This window comes from Macrobrachium rosenbergii, chromosome 9 (genome assembly GCF_040412425.1).
Source record: "Macrobrachium rosenbergii isolate ZJJX-2024 chromosome 9, ASM4041242v1, whole genome shotgun sequence".
Lineage (NCBI taxonomy): Eukaryota > Metazoa > Arthropoda > Malacostraca > Decapoda > Palaemonidae > Macrobrachium > Macrobrachium rosenbergii.
The window spans coordinates 51,681,066-51,697,724 of record NC_089749.1 but is presented as its reverse complement, the minus strand read 5'-3'; the positions used below and the strand labels follow the sequence as shown (position 1 = coordinate 51,697,724).

The 16,659-nt window shown below is 37.8% G+C and overlaps 1 protein-coding gene across 1 annotated transcript; it reads right to left on the bottom strand.

Moving 5' to 3' along the window:
- Positions 1-2,813: 2,813 nt before the first annotated feature.
- Positions 2,814-15,618, bottom strand: LOC136841986 (E3 ubiquitin-protein ligase DDB_G0292642-like). The gene is made up of 3 exons (XM_067109390.1): positions 15,540-15,618; positions 14,862-15,396; positions 2,814-2,949 (listed from the first exon to the last, which is right to left on the bottom strand). Exons 1-3 carry the CDS (start codon positions 15,616-15,618, stop codon positions 2,814-2,816), a joined length of 750 nt encoding a protein of 249 aa, XP_066965491.1.
- Between the last annotated feature and the right edge of the window lie 1,041 nt (positions 15,619-16,659).

Below are 16,659 nucleotides of genomic sequence, written 5' to 3'. Positions count from 1 at the left end.
AAGAAGAGAGAGAGAGAGAGAGAGAGAGAGAGAGAGAGAGAGAGAGAGAGAGTTTCTCGGACCATCATTTAAAATGAATAAAAGTGTACTTGCTGCTAAGTGGTTAACTCAACTGTCTTCAGAATTATGACACGCCGACATAATACGTGTAGTCAAGAGAGAGAGAGAGAGAGAGAGAGAGAGAGAGAGAGAGAGAGAGAGAGAGAGATAACTGAGCAGTATTTATGACACAGCTAGCAACTAATGAATCAAGGATGAACTGCCGAAAGTACAACATATAAATCATGTCGCAAATTGGGAGGAAATTGGTTCGGAAACACGAAACAAAATTAGATATTAGCGGAATCCACACTTGCACGAAGCGGCAGATGTAATTACGCTGCAGCCAACTGAGCTAAGACCAAATAGGGACGCCGACAATACATTTAACGCCAGGAAACTCACGAGTAATTGCCTATTCATAACTCGTGCAGGTACTCTTCCACGTCGAAGCCTCATTAAAGACAAACAGACAGACTGACGGAGGACCATCTAGATGCAAAAAAAAAAAAAAAAAAAAACCCACTAACCACCTCGAGGTGGGCTAAGACTCCTGGCTGGCAGGTCGTTCAATAAAACGACCTTGATTTTCAAGTTTTTTTTTTTTTTTCACCCTAGCAAGCTGTATTCAAGCATCTCCGATCGGCCGGCAGTTGCTTGCTTGCACGCTCCTTACATTCGAACCGGCTAACCCACCAAGCACCTGGGGAGTGACCTGGGGAGATTTGGGGGGGTGGCGGGGTATGGAATGGGGGGACGTAAGTCGAGTGGGCGTCTTACCAGGATGGCGGAGGGCAAAACTGTCGCATGTGCTACACATGGTATGCTGTACTGCTCTTACTGGTTGGGAGACTGTTTTCTCTCCTGTGCTTGCTGCTACCTCGAGTCTCTTGACGGCTTTTGCGATCGAAGGCAACGCTTTATACAGTAATATTGTGTGTTTATGCGTCAAGCATAGCTATACTATAGTTCTTTTTGTTTTATAGTTAGCCGGAATCAGGTCATTAGTTTCTGAAAATGCGTCAAGCCTATCCGATTGCTTATGCTGAAGCAACTCTTCATGAAGCGTTATTCTGTTGCTGTGTAAGACAGAATAGATGGATGCAGACCTTAGGCTGCTAACTTTTATAGGAATCTAACCATCAGATAATGAATGGGCGTCAACCCTACGGCCTTAATGAATGCACGGAGAACTCACGCATTCATGCTCTTCTTCATTTCAAAATCAAGACAGGGCTGGTGCGTCAGAGGCTCTCTTCTTTGGAGCATGAAAACACAGATAATCCTGAAACTCACCAAAACCCTTAGACAACGGCAACGGGTCACAATGGAGCAAGGAAGCTAAAGAGTAAGTAAGAGGAGAGCCTCTTCTTGCAGGGATTCCCAATGAAAAGACCGACTGTTCTGAGGCCGGAGCGAGGGTGCTACATCTCGTCAAGGACCTCCACCTCCCTATTTTGTCGGCTGCAGATCGTCCAGTATTCTGCCTGAACCAGTTCTTTGACATTTTTTTTTTCTCGTCAGGCCTAGCTTGCACATTTTAAGAGGGCAAAGAGAGAATAAATAAACGCGACAGTTGATGGATATCCCAGACTACAGGATGACATTTTACTGTCTGATTAACTGGGTCTTAAGCCAGCAAGGGCTCAGTAAGCTGCTTTGACAAGCAGAGTAAAAGATTTCAGGAAAGGGCAGTGTGCAAAGTGTTGATGATGAATAAAATAACGCACTGATGAAAACTTCATTATACAGTTATTATTTTGTTCTTGCATCCTGATACTTCTCAGTGCCAGAAGTGGTACAGAATCTGCTACGTTGTACACTGCAGTGATTCCCAAACTGGGTGCCGTGGCACCCTTGGGTCCACAGACAGTGCCTAGGGATGCCGCAATATTGTCATGAATTTTGTCTTGGCTAAATCACCTCAATGAACACTTGTAAAAAATAAAAAAGTTTGCAGAAGTCTTCATATAATTATTATCAGTGTGTCTACTCTAATTATACTTATCTAATTCTTCTGATATGCTCTTTGTTTGTGCAGTATATTTCTGCATGTACGGTGAGCTGATTTTGGTCTGAGTATGGATAATACTTGTATTCATCAAAAAAGAAATTAATTCATGCGATATGGTGGGATGGTGAAGAAGGCTGCCACGGTAATGATTACATCAGTTAGGGTGCCGTCACTGAAAAATGATTGAGAACCACTCTTGTACAGTGTTGCATGGTTCCCCAAACTTTCATTAACGTAACAAAATCGAATGAACGTCCTATGAAGTGAATCCTGCTGGACTGTCAAAATATCCCCGTGAAAATGTCGAGCTACCGCGCAAGCTTGACTCATCTGAGCAAACTTTTACATGCTGGTAGTTAGTTTCAGGTGAGGTACTTAAGGAAAGGGAGATTTGCACAAGGTGTAAAAAGAGAAATGTCCACATTGAAGGGAACTGAGGCACCCGAAAGGAAACCAAAGAGATGAAACAAGGCACTTGGAGGTGGTTTTGCCTCTTTGGGAACTGGGAGTTGGATTCGAAAGTATTAAGTGGATGAAGAATAAATAGACTTAGAAGAGATTTAAAATATGAGCAAGATAAGTATAAATAACTCGGTAAATGTCAGGTGGGTCGATGAACTGCTAGAGTTTTTTTGCATAGGCAGTGCATTTCTCCTTCTGCAGAAGGTTGCGTGTGGCCGTGAATGCTTCACTGCTTTTTTGTGAAGCCACCCCTATTTCAAGGGAGCTTTGGTAAACCTAGGCAGAAAAAACTCCGACCTCATAGTAGTGTTCTCCCATTTTCTGGAGCAGCAGCAGCAGCAGAAGCAGTAGTAGCAGTAGCAGCAGTAGTAGTAGTAGTAGTAGTAGTAGTAGTAGTAGTAGTAGTAGTAGTAGTAGTAGTAGTGGGGATTTGCCTTTGTTACAATATTTTGTCTCGTTCTAGTTTGCCTGTACTTTTACTTCTTGAGGTTTAACTTGAACAGCAATCAAGCACTGAGCCTAACCGTGCCCGTCCCAGGACGCCCTACCCCTCCAAAAATGGTTCCTCGGCCTTGTTATCCCCTCACTGAATGCAAAAATACAGTTCTCCTTGGAGGCCTAGCAAAACTCTATATAAACTGTCTGAAAATATTCGAACCATCACTTGAATGTTATCATTCCGTTTTAGGATACAAACAATTTTTTTCGCCTAATTATATGATAAATATTACTTAGACTACGGCAACGTTTTAAATCCTATCCTATACCTTCGATATAAAAGTTGACTTACGTTGATAAGAATAACTCATTAAAATTTTTCCGACAGTACAGAAGATATTCGCTAATATATATATAAACGAGTAAACAATGCGCTGAGCTTTCTTTGGCGCAGTCGAGTTTTCTGTACAGACGCTACAGCGTATAATCAAGGACACTGAAAACAGATCTGTCTTTCGGATGGTCTCGGTATAATGCTGTATGAGCCGCGGCCCATGAAACTTTAACAACGGCCCGGTGATGGCCTAACCTATGTCGTTGTCAGAAGCACGATTATGGCTAAATTTAACCTTAAATGAAATGAAAAATACTGAGGCTAGTGGGCTGCAATTTGGTTTGTTTGATGACTGGAGGGTGGATGATCAACATAACAATTTGCAGCCCTCTAGCCTCAGTAGTCTTTAACATCTGAGGGCGGACAGAAGAAAGTGCGGACGGAAAAAAGTGCGGACGGACAGACAAAGCCGGCACAATAGTTTTCTTTTACAGAAAACTAAAAGGTCCATTCATCCCTCGAATTATTTCTCGATGTTCATCTCCGAAACTAATATTCCCTTACACCTGTAAATATTTCTTTAATCCACCACCACATGCATTCTCTTGAACTCTGTTAGTCCGATCTTTCCAAACATTCACACAACATTTAAAATTGCCATTTTCTTTCTTAACTATATATTCATTCACAACCACGTATAGAAACTTTAAACCTTCATTCGATTTCAGTCACCTCAATCATTACAGCATCGAAGACTTCATTGGATTTCAGGAACCTAAATCCAAATTTATATTAACTCAACATTAAAAGTTTTAATTGGGTTTCAGTTCTAAAAATACATTAAAAAAATATCTAAATAAAGGCTTTATTGCTCTTCAGTTACCTTATCCTACATAAACATTCACAAAATGTCAAAAGACTATTTGATATTACTTGTCCTATTCTAAATCAACACCCACACAAAATCTTAAAAATAAAATATTACTGAACAACAATCACTTTATTTCTAGAAGAACTGTATTGGATATGAGTTATTTTAATCTGAATCAGTTTTCACCGAACTCCTAAAGAAGAATAAATTGGATTTCCTTCCTGGGGCCATGAACTCCACATTCATGCACACTTCAGCTTAAACAATATGGAGTCCGCCGGATCCACCTTATGGTACGAAGTAATCTGGCAGTTTATGTTTTTTCAGCCCCACTCAAAAAGTTCTGGGGCCATATGGTGTCCAGTTCCTAGAGCCTGATAAATCCTGTGTGCCATACACGTGGAGAGAGAGAGAGAGAGAGAGAGAGAGAGAGAGAGAGAGAGAGAGAGAGAGAGAGAGAGAGAGAGAGAGTTATGAAGTGTGTGTACCATACATGCACTTACAGAGACAAGCAGAGAGCATGAGAATACCGAGAGGACGAGGACCAAATGGAGAGAGAGAGAGAGAGAGAGAGAGAGAGAGAGAGAGAGAGAGAGAGAGAGAGAGAGAGAGAGAGAGAGAGAGAGAGAAATGAAGTGTGTGTGTGTGTGTGTGTGTATACCATGCATGCAGTTGGAGAGAGAGGCAGAGAGCAAGAGAATGCGGAGAACACGGGGATTAAATGAGAGAGAGAGAGAGAGAGAGAGAGAGAGAGAGAGAGAGAGAGAGAGAGAGAGATATGAGACAGAAATTAAGCAAGCCATAGCAAAGTCATCAACAAAAAATAAAAGTTGATAAAGACAAAGTAAGAGTTACGAAAATCTGGGAATATCAGCAATACCTACCAAGTGAATCAAGAATCATAACGAACAAGTATATGATCCAGGAACATACGAATAACTGAATACTCCACTTCATTTCAAGAAACCTGCCATTCAACTTGAAGAATTCTCGTTATCGGGTTGAATTTCTTGATTGATTTCATGACAAAACGGTCGCAAACACTGAAGAGACCACTGACATTAAAAATGCAATTATTGTTCCTTGACGGAAATTGTACTAATGCTAAAAAACAAGTAAAAAATGCGCCGAAGTTTCTTCGGCGCAATCGAGTTTTCTGTACAGCCTGTACAGTGTATAATCAAGGCCACCGAAAATAGATTTATCTTTCGGTGGTCTCGGTATTATGATGTATGAGCCGCGGCCCGTGAAACTTTAACCACGGCCCGGTGGTGGCCTATTCTACATCGATGCCAGAAGCACGATTGTAGCTAACTTTAATAACCTTAAATAAAATAAAAACTACTGAGGCTAGAGAGCTGCAATTTGGTATGTTTGATGATTGGAGGGTGGATGATCAACATACCAATTTGAAGCCCTCTAGCCTCAGTAGTTTTTAAGATCTGAGGGCGGACAGAAAAAAGAACGGACGGACAGACAAAGCCAGCACAATACTTTTCTTTTACAGAAAAGTAAAAATGAGAGGAATCTTTTCGTCTAAAAATGGAGGTTGTAATCCCACTTAAACTGTATTTGAAATATAATTAAAGAATTTTAACAAAAGTCACATAATCATCAAAGAATCATGAAAATTGCCATGACCACGAATTGTCGAATAAATAGTCTACAAATAAATCATCAGATCTGAAAAATAATTCTATAAAATATGTCAACATTAATCTCTATTGTTCTGATTCGCTATATGAACCACCGACATAAATTTGAAAATCGTCACGTGTCAAAAGAATATCATGTAAATTTAAAACAATATAATTTTTCCTAAAATTACATTGTTAATATTGAACAACACTGCGACAAGAAAAAATTAAGTCTTAAACAGGGATTCACATTTTTCATCTTAGACATCATTGTATTCATTTTTCATAACTTGATGTAAAACATTCCCATTTTCAATAATATCAAACATCATTCTGTTATAAATAAAGACAAAATCCAAGAAGGAAAGAGAAACAAAGGAGCTACGAGGCCTTTCGACTGTCGTCCTTTACATATTTACGTGATTCAGTTATACATTATTCTGTTACGTAAACAATTACCCATCTTCGAGAAATAACAAAAGACTATCATATTAAAAAAAACCGTATGCGTACGCATGCATATGCCAATTAAGTGCAATGAAAGTGCAGTTGCTTGTATCCGTATAAGACGGTGGTTGGGTCAGCCCACCAACCGAAACCGTTTGCGGGCCGCTTATGTGAAAGAATGCATGCGTCCTTAGGTATGAGGAGGCGAGTTCCTAGCAGAATGTGTGCGCATGTTTGTGCGCACGTATGTATGCACATTGAAAGCCTGCGTACTCTTCTTCAACTTCTTCCTGTATTCCTCTGGGCCATTTGCGTCATGTAATGACTCAGATAAAGGGTCCCTGACTTCGCTGGAGTCAGTGTACAGCTGTGACCTCCGCCGATCTACCGTATGTGATGATTCCATGGCAATAATGCTTGAAGGAAGACGTTGTTCACTCAGTTATTAACTCATTTGTTATTCACTCGGTTATTAACTCATTTTATTATTTACTCGATATTAACTCATTTATTATTCACTCAGTTATTAAATCATTTATTATTCCCTCGATTATTAACTCATTCATTATTCACTCAGTTATTAAATCATTTATTATTCACTCGATTATTAACTCATTTATTATTCACTCAAGTTATTAAATCATTTATTATTCCCTCGATTATTAACTCATTCATTATTCACTCAGTTATTAAATCATTTATTATTCACTCGATTATTAACTCATTTATTATTCACTCAAGTTATTAAATCATTTATTATTCCCTCGATTATTAACTCATTCATTATTCACTCAGTTATTAAATCATTTATTATTCCCTCGATTATTAACTCATTCATTATTCACTCAGTTATTAACTCATCTATTATTCACTCAGTTATTAACTCATTTTATTATTTACCCAATTATGAACTCATTTATTATTCCCTCAGTTATTAACTCAGCTACTATTCACTCAGTTATCAACTAACTTTATTATTTACTCGATTATTATCTCATTTACTGTTCACTCATCTATTAAATAATTTATTATTCCCTCGGTTATTAACTAATTCATTATCACTCAGTCATTAACACACTCATTCATTATTCACTCAGTTATCAACTTATTTACTACCCACTCTATTATTAACCCAATCACTCATTATTCACTCAATTATTAACATATTCATTATTCAGTCAATAATTAAACTCATTCACCCATTATTCACTCAATTATCAACTCATTCATCCATTATTCACTCAGTTATTAACTCATTCACTATTACTCAATAACCAACTCATTCATTCATTATACAACCAATTATCAACTCATTCATTATTCACTCAATTACTGAAGATTCATTCATTCTTCAATCAATAATTGACTTATTCATTATTCACTCAACTATCAACTCTTTTATTCATTATTCACTCAATAATCAACTCACTCATTCAATTATTCACTCAATTATTAAATCATTCATCATTCTCTCAGTTATTAACTCCTACATCATTCACTCACATTGGTCAATCCTAGTCATTCATTATTCATATTGTGAAAATGGCCAAGCCTGTCTCTTTGCACATGGCTGGACCGTGTTTGCGAGTCCAGAGGTCCAAACCAGACCTTTTATACCCTTAAGAATCTTTCTGGCTTAACCAACCAACCAACCAAATGGTGCTGTAGCCACATCATTGTTCCTTCTATGGAAACTTGGAGCTTAATACATCATTTTTATGGATTAGTGGCCTAAGGATTTGCAACGGATTAGCGGACCAATGGGTTTAATCCATTGGTTCACTAATCAGTATAGAGCAGTATAGGTCAGTATAGAGCAAGATCTGATAAAGATTTGATAATTCTCCATTCCATTTTATTTTCTTCTTTTTGTTTTATTTGCTCTTTTTCGCTAAATCGTACTACTTTAGGAATTCTCATTGTTTAAATTAAATGCTCTAAGTTTTAAATTTTCCTCTATGAAATTTTGGGGCTCTACAAGTTAGACTTCACTATAAGTATATAAAAATGGAAACATAACATTATGTAGCAAGTTTTCGTGACTCTCTCTCTCTCTCTCTCTCTCTCTCTCTCTCTCTCTCTCTCTCTCTCTCTCTCTCTCTCTCTCTCTATGGTAAAAAAAAGGGGCTCTACAAGTTAGCCTTCACTATAAGTATATAGAATTGGAAACATAATATTAAGTAGCAAGTTTTCATGACTCTCTCTCTCTCTCTCTCTCTCTCTCTCTCTCTCTCTCTCTCTCTCTCTCTCTCTCTCTCTCTCTATGGTAAAAAAGGCTCTACAAGTTAGATTTCACTGTAAGTGTATAAAAGTGGGAACATAATATTATGTAGCAAGTTTTCGTGACACTCTCTCTCTCTCTCTCTCTCTCTCTCTCTCTCTCTCTCTCTCTCTCTCTCTCTCTCTCTCTCTCTCTCTCTCTGGTAAGAAAAAAACATCCACTCTTACATCACCAACTCCGCCAAAAGTTCTCTACATCCTCTTCTTTATATTTTCTTTAATCACTTTCTGGTGCCTCTCCATATCCTGCCCTTTCCTTTATATTCTCTAACCTCATTACCTCACTTACTCCCTCCCTCCCTCCCCTCCTCTGAGCACAACCCTCCTCCTCCTCCTCCTCCTCCTCCTCCTCCTCCTCCTCCTCCTCCTCCTCCTCCTGCCCCACCCGACAAAGCCGTTCTCACAAGGTCACGAGGACTTGAGAACGTGCAAACACCGTCTTTGGCATGTGTGTGCGTAATTCGGTTTCAGCGGACCCATACACAAAGGGGCCGACGGCAGCTCTCTCTCTCTCTCTCTCTCTCTCTCTCTTTCTCTCTCTCTCTCTCTCTCTCTCTCTCTCTCTGATCCCTTCTGCAGATAATGGCCGGATGTAGGGAACGCAGTGACAACCAAAATGATGGCCCCAGCGAATCGCCTTGCCGTCCAAACCTCAAGATGTCGAATTTGGTGGCGAGAGAGAGCCGTCTACGGTACCGACTTCCATTATTTCGCGAGGAGGCCGACAAGGAAGGCTACTCAGTATGCTCATCCTTTTTTAAAGATTTGGTTGGACGACTTCATGCCATTACCCAACCAGACCAAACCGGGAGAAAAGAAGAACGAGTAAAAAATGCGCCGAAGTTTCTTCGGCGCAATCGAGTTTTCTGTACACCGTATAACTAAGGCCATCGAAAATAGATCTATCTTTCGGTGGTCTCGGTATAATGCTGTATGAGCGGCGGCCCATGAAACTTTAACCACGGCGGGTGGTGGCATGTCCTATACCGTTGCCAATGCACGATTATGGCTAACTTTAACCTTAAATAAAATAAAAACTACTGAGGCTAGAGGGCTGCAATTTGGTATGTTTGATGATTGGAGGGGGATGATCAGCATACCAATTTGCAGCCCTTTAGCCCCATTAGTTTTTAAGATCTGAGGGCGGATAGACAAAGCCGGCACAACAGTTTTCTTTTCAGAAAACTAAACCCTAGGGGAAGGAAAAAGGATGGGTTTTAATTCTGCGTGACGCGACGATCGAGCCCCTTGAAGGAGGGAATTTAGGAATCTGGGAAAACATGAGCGGAGAAGGAGTTCCAAAGCGGCAAAATTACTATCTGGCCTGACAGCGCTAAAGGTCAGCAACGCCACAGGTAAATAAATAAAAACAGAAACTAAATCAATTCAGGCCTTGATTGTTTTGGCTTACTCACTAAATCATTTGTGTTTTCAAATCACAACATCTGACTTCACCGCAATTTGTTATTGATGGCACGAAGCACTGATTCACTTTTCTAGGAAGTAGATAGATAGATAGATAGATAGATAGATAGACAGATACATAGATAATAGATAATAGATAGATAGATAGGTCCTTCTGTTAATTAATTTAGTTAATTTGGTTTTTACCTATAAATCACTGATTTCACTTCTTAAGGAGACAAGATATAGAGAAAGATTTCTTTGTGTTAATTAATAAGTTAATTACATTTCGTTATTGATGGCATCAATCACTGTCTCCCTGACAAAGAGATAGATAGATAGATAGATAGATAGATAGATAGACAGACAGATAGATAGATACATAGATAAACAGACAGATAGACAGACAGACAGATAGGAACATATATAGACAGACAGAGAGCCAGATAGATAGAGATAGACAGATAGATATATAAAGAGACAGATAGACAAACAGATAGATAGATACAGATATAGAACAGACAGACAGACAGATATATAAACAGATAGATAGACAAATAGATAGATAGATAGATAAATAGATAGATAGATAGATAGATAGATAGATAGATAGATAGAGAGATAGACAGATAGATAGATAGACAGATAGATAACAAATATCTCATCTTCCATATGGCTTTCAAAAGGGCAAACGTAGTGTGAAAACGCCTTAGCAACAAGTAGGGGTTTATTCAATAGGTAAAGCAGAGCCCTAATGATATGGAGTAACTATGCACAGACAGGATGTAGGGAACACCGTCTACAATTTGAATTTATAATCCTCTGCCCACAGAGGGCAGCGAGTGAGGTAAATTATCGATGGGTATGAGAGTTCAAGGAACCTGGTGTAAGCCTCTGGACTCTGTCCTACCAACCGAGAGAAGGGGAAGAAAAAGGGCAATGAAGATGAGGGTAATAAGTGGAGGGTTATGGCTTGAGAAGAAGATAAGCAAGGGGAATGAAGAATGATAAGTGGGTAAAGAATAAATAATGAGAAGAAATGAAACAGACAAACAGAAGAGTGAAGAAGACACGGCAATGAAATCATCGAGAACGCTGAGGTATAAAAGAGAATAAGCCGAATAAGAATATGGAATGAAACAAGAAACTAAGAATGATAAATAAGAACGAGAAGAAATGAAACAGACAAACAGAAGACTGAAGAAGATAAACAAATGAAATCCATGAGAACATTGGGCCCCTAAGAAACAAAAAGTCGAATAAGAACATGGACTGAAAGAGAGGAAACCGAGAATGATGAATACGTGGTTAAAAGAGAATGAAAAACCATAAAATGACGAAAAAAACAGTGGAAACCAGAAGCCATTACCCCAAATTAAAATCGCATCAGTGAAGCCATTTCACACTATCTCCCACCTAACCATTCTGTATCACTTCCCGCCGTCGGTTCGTGGCCTCAAAGCAAGTGTTACAAAGTTACGAAGCATTAAGGTCACAACCCATTGGCGGCGTTGCCATAGCACATATGCTTTGTTTGTTGCTACCCCAGAGAGAGAGAGAGAGAGAGAGAGAGAGAGAGAGAGAGAGAGAGAGAGAGAGAGAGCGCCCACTCTCTCTCAAACACACACACACACACACACACACACTTATAAAACATACACATATATATGTGCATTCATGTTATATATATATATATATATATACATGTGTGTCTATATTAAATAATTGTACATATATTGTATGTCACATTTACAAAGTTTATTTATATAATATTGTGTTGCTGCAGATGGTGTTAACGACTAAGGACTGATACGTGCAATTACACTGTGGGTAATATATGTAGACATGATGAATGAGAGTACAAGAACTGTGTATATATATTTGTGTACTGTATATATATATGTGTGTGCGCGCGCATGTACCTCTTGTACAATTGTGCTATCTTTCATTGTATAACTTACAATCTCCGCAAAAAAAAAAAATATTATGCAACCACACGCGGTGCATGTACTACAGTTAGTTTTGCACACTTAAAAATAAATTTTAAATTACTCCCTGGTCCAAAGTCCAGGTGTACATTCATCGTACGTGGCATATCTGTTTTGGTTCTTAAAAGTTTTTGCTCTCATTAGTGCTTTTATCACTTTTATGCTACCTTCAGTTTGGCCAAGTACAATGATTTATACACCTTACTTCCTTATTTTTAGTTTTCTGTGAAAGAAAACTATTGTGCCGGCTTTGTCTATCCGTCCGCACTTTATTCTGTCAGCACTTTTTTCTGCCCACCCTCAGATCTCAGTAACTTCTGAGGCCAGAGGGCTGCAAATTAATATGTTGATCATCCATCCACCACTCATCAAACATACCAACTTGCAGCCCTCTAGCTTCAGTAGTTTTTATTCTATTTAAGGTTAAAGTTAGCCATAATCGTGCTTCTAGCAAAGATATAGGATAGGCCACCACCTGGCCTTTGTTAGTTTCATGGGCCGAGGCTCATACACCATTATACTGAGACCACCGAAAGGTAGATCTATTTTCGGTGGCCTTGATTATACGCTGTAGCGGCTGTACAGAAAACTCGATTGCGCCGTAGAAACTTCGGCGCATTTATTACTTGTTTTCATTTAGCTATCCTTTTCCTAGGCAGCACGTATTATATGACCCCATAAATTTCACAGATCTATTTCTTCTCAACATATGTATATGAATATGTGTGTGAGTGTGTGTGAGTACATACATTTATATATATATATATATATATATATATATATATATATATATATATATATATATATATATATATATATATATATATAATATATATATATATATATATATATATATATATATATATATAAATATATATATATACATATATATATATATATATATATATATATATATATATATATATATATATAAACACCTGTGCCCTTTCCCCAAAATAAAAATTGGCTTTAATACTTATTAGTCTCTTGGCCTGCGGCACGTATTTCATGATGAAGCTGCAAGGCCTCTAATGCTCCTCTCCAACCCAACTACGTCTTACTGCACTCCACTAACTACCACGCACATACTTAACTAACTGAATCAATCAAGCAAGAACGTTAATGGGTTTTAACGGATAATGTAACTGACCCTATGATCCTCTAAAAGTTCGGTTGGCAAATTCCTGAGATGTATGATAGTATTCAGCCAACACCGGTTTTTTTACCATACCCCTAGGTTAGGTTAGGTTTGGTTAGGTTAAGTTGGGTTTGGTTGGGTATAGATTAGTAACCTCCGCGGTAATTTGGGTGTGGGAAACATAATGAGATTATTTTCAAGAAAATTCTATGGTTAGTTTTTAAGATATGGCGTTCCGCTTTTTTCAGGGAAAAGTCCTGTACTCGGTTACGTCTCAGGCAAACACGTCTGGTTGCAGCTTACTACAGTTAAATAACAATTACCAGGTACTGCATTCAATCCTTTGATCGACTGATGCTCAGTTAGTTTCAGCCGAAGCTATGTATATCGCACCCACCTAGACTTAGATCGTCTGAGAATTCAGGAGAGTGTCCTACTATATATATATATATATATATATATATTACTAAAGGACCTCATTCAAACTGGATGGTATTTAATGGGTTTTTATTCAAAAAGTTACAAGCTTTCTTGGACAAACAGTCCACATTATCAAGTATCCGTACGGATACTTGATAATAACACTGTTTGTCCAAGAAAGCTTGTAAATCCTTTGAATAAAAACTCCATTAAATACCATCCAGTTTGAATGAGGTCCTTTAGTAATTCTACTAATGCACAGAACAATTGTGTATGTGATAAAGTTAATATATATATATATATATATATATATATATATATATATATATATATATATATATATATATATATATATATATATATATATATGTGTGTGTGTGTGTGTGTGTGTATGTATATATAATATACATATACATATATAAATATATATATATATATATATATATATATATATATATATATATATATATATATATATATATATATGCACACACATCTATATATATATATATATATATATATATATATATATATATATATATATATATGTAATACACACACAATAATATATATATATATATATATATATATATATATATATATATATATATATATAACTAAATCATATAACATAATAAATATAAATAAATTTCTGACTCACATCGGGATCGAACCCAGGTCTTTCAATTGTGTCGTTCAGTTGGCCGCGCCCTTGCCTTCCAATTGAAAGACCTGGGTTCGATCCCGATCTGAGTCAGAAATTTATTTCTGTCCCACACGTGATTGTGAGTTAACTATATATGTATGTGCGCATGTATGTATGTACGCATGTGTGTGTATAAAATATATATATAAATATATATATATATATATATATATATATATATATATATATATATATATATATATATATATATATATATATATATATATATATTTTTTTTTTGATGTCCTCGCTTATTCTCATGAATAGCGGAATGGCATTTTGCAAGTCTTCATCCGCCATTCACACCTTAACAGACACGTTAACAGCCGACGTAACGAGGAAATGAGAGGAAGGAAAATGTATAAAAAGGGAAAATCGGTAATGAAAGCCAGTCCCAAGTACAAAACCCCCCAACAGGGATAATGACGATCTTTTAAATGATCAAAGTACACTGCTGGTCGCGAGGTATGAGCAATCTGGCTCGCTGTTATTATTATAATAATAATCTTTATTCTGTGCTGCTGTTGTCGCTGTTCTGAGCGGTTGTTGTTATTGCTGTTGATGCTGTTGTTGGTGTTACAGTTACAACAGCCTTTCCTTTTCTGGTTGTTATTGTTGTTGATGCTGTTGTTGGTGTTACAGTTACAACAGCCCTTCCTTTCCTGGTTGTTATTGTTGTTCACGCTGTTGTTGGTGTTACATTTACAACAGCCCTTCCTTTTCTGGTTGTAGTTGTTCTTTGTAGCTGTTGTTGCTGTTCGGAAAGGTTGTTGTTATTGTTGTTGATGCTGTTGTTGGTGTTGTTCCAGTTACAACAGCCTTTCCTTTCCTGGTTGTTACTGTTGTTGGTGTTACATTTACAACAGCCCTTCCTTTCTGGTTGTAGTTGTTCTTCGTAGCTGTTGTTGCTGTTCGAAAAGGTTGTTGTTATTGTTGTTGATGCTGTTGTTGGCGTTACAGTTGCAACAGCCTTTCCTTTCCTGGCTGTTATTGTTGTTGATGCTGTTGTTGGTGCTAAAGTTACGACAGCCCTTCCTTTCCTAGTTGTCGTTGTTCTTTGTAGCTGTTGTCGCTGTTCGGAGCGATTGCTGCTGTTACTGTTGTTGATGCTGTTGTTGGCGTTACAGTTACAACAGCCTTTCCTTTCCTGGTCCTGGCTGTTCTTTGTAGCGATGGCCACTGTCCACGAATTCCAAGAACCTTCCAGGATATCTCCGCCTGGAACAGGGAGGGGATCGACCTCATGTGATACTCCTGACTGCATTCTATCCATTTAGGGGCGCGACTAGATGAACCCTTCCGTGTGGGACCGTCCCGCCGAAAGGACTCGAAGGACTCGTATTTTCCCGATTAGCTACAACCGATCCTTGACCGCTCCCGCTCCCAAAACACAAATCCCTCGTAGGAAACTTCGAGTGACAGGCAGCCGGCCTGCGACATTGTCCTATGTGATACAGGGAAGGAGGCACGCAGAAGGGCGGGAGCCTTGCCAGTGCATAATCAGGACTCCCTGATATGCAAACTTGTTTTATGCATTTGCAGCAGGTCTTAAAGATATGTGTGTGTGTGTGTGTGTGTGTGTTAAGACGACCCTCATACGATTTAGGGTTGGTCCTAATCTCCGTCTGACATCACGAGAATAAAAAAAAATATAAATAAATAAAAAAGGGGGTTCCTCTGTTGGCAAGACAAAGTAACTTGAAATCACAGCTACTTCTTTGTCGTTCTGCGGTCACTGCATGAAGGATCTGAATGTCATTTGATACTTACGACATATTTTGGATCACCGCAGACGAGTACCGTACTGAAAACAAATCAGGAAAAAAAAAAAAAAAGATGAGGTTGCATTCTTCAACAAACATGTCATCGTTATGCATTGGCAAAAAAGTTAACTGAACGACATCCCATATTTTGTTGTATATCAAGTATAATCACAAGATATTTCAATGCATATATACACATCTATTACAAAAAAAAAAAAACAAAAAAACGTTTTCATTCTATATTTTTGCAAGGCTCAAAGATGCTGTCTTGGATCGTCCTCTGACTTTTAGCTCCTGAAAAGTTATTAAGAGATCTCCATTATTTATTAATCATATAATATTTCACTGATATATGATATTATTATTATTATTATTATTATTAGTGTTCTGAAGATGAAACCTATTCACATGGAACAAGCCCACAGAGGCCACTGACTTGAAATTCAAGATTCAAAAGAGTATGGTGTTCATAGGAAAAAGTAAGAGGAGATAAACGGAAATACAGAAAGAAAAGATCTCACTTATTAAAACAGAAAATATAAATTAATAAATTAATAAATAGATAAAAATGAATTCAAATGCAAGGACAATAGAACTTTTATCCTTACCAAACATTAAAATGTTGAGATAATTACCAAGTGTCCTTCAAGTGGCTCTACAAAAATTCAGTGGTAGGGCACTTGGCTCATATATTGCTAGGTCCATGGGCCAATTCCTC

Bases quoted from the DNA above. Each gene is read 5' to 3' on its own strand.
- LOC136841986 (XM_067109390.1), bottom strand. From the start codon at position 15,618: ATGTCGCAGGCCGGCTGCCTGTCACTCGAAGTTTCCTACGAGGGATTT. The intron at 15,397-15,539 runs GTTGTAGCTAAT...TCCCTGTTCCAG, and splicing joins GCGGGAGCGGTCAAGGATCG to GCGGAGATATCCTGGAAGGT. The intron at 2,950-14,861 runs GTGAACAACAAT...ATTGTAACAAAG, and splicing joins AATGTAACACCAACAACAGC to GCAAATCCCCACTACTACTA.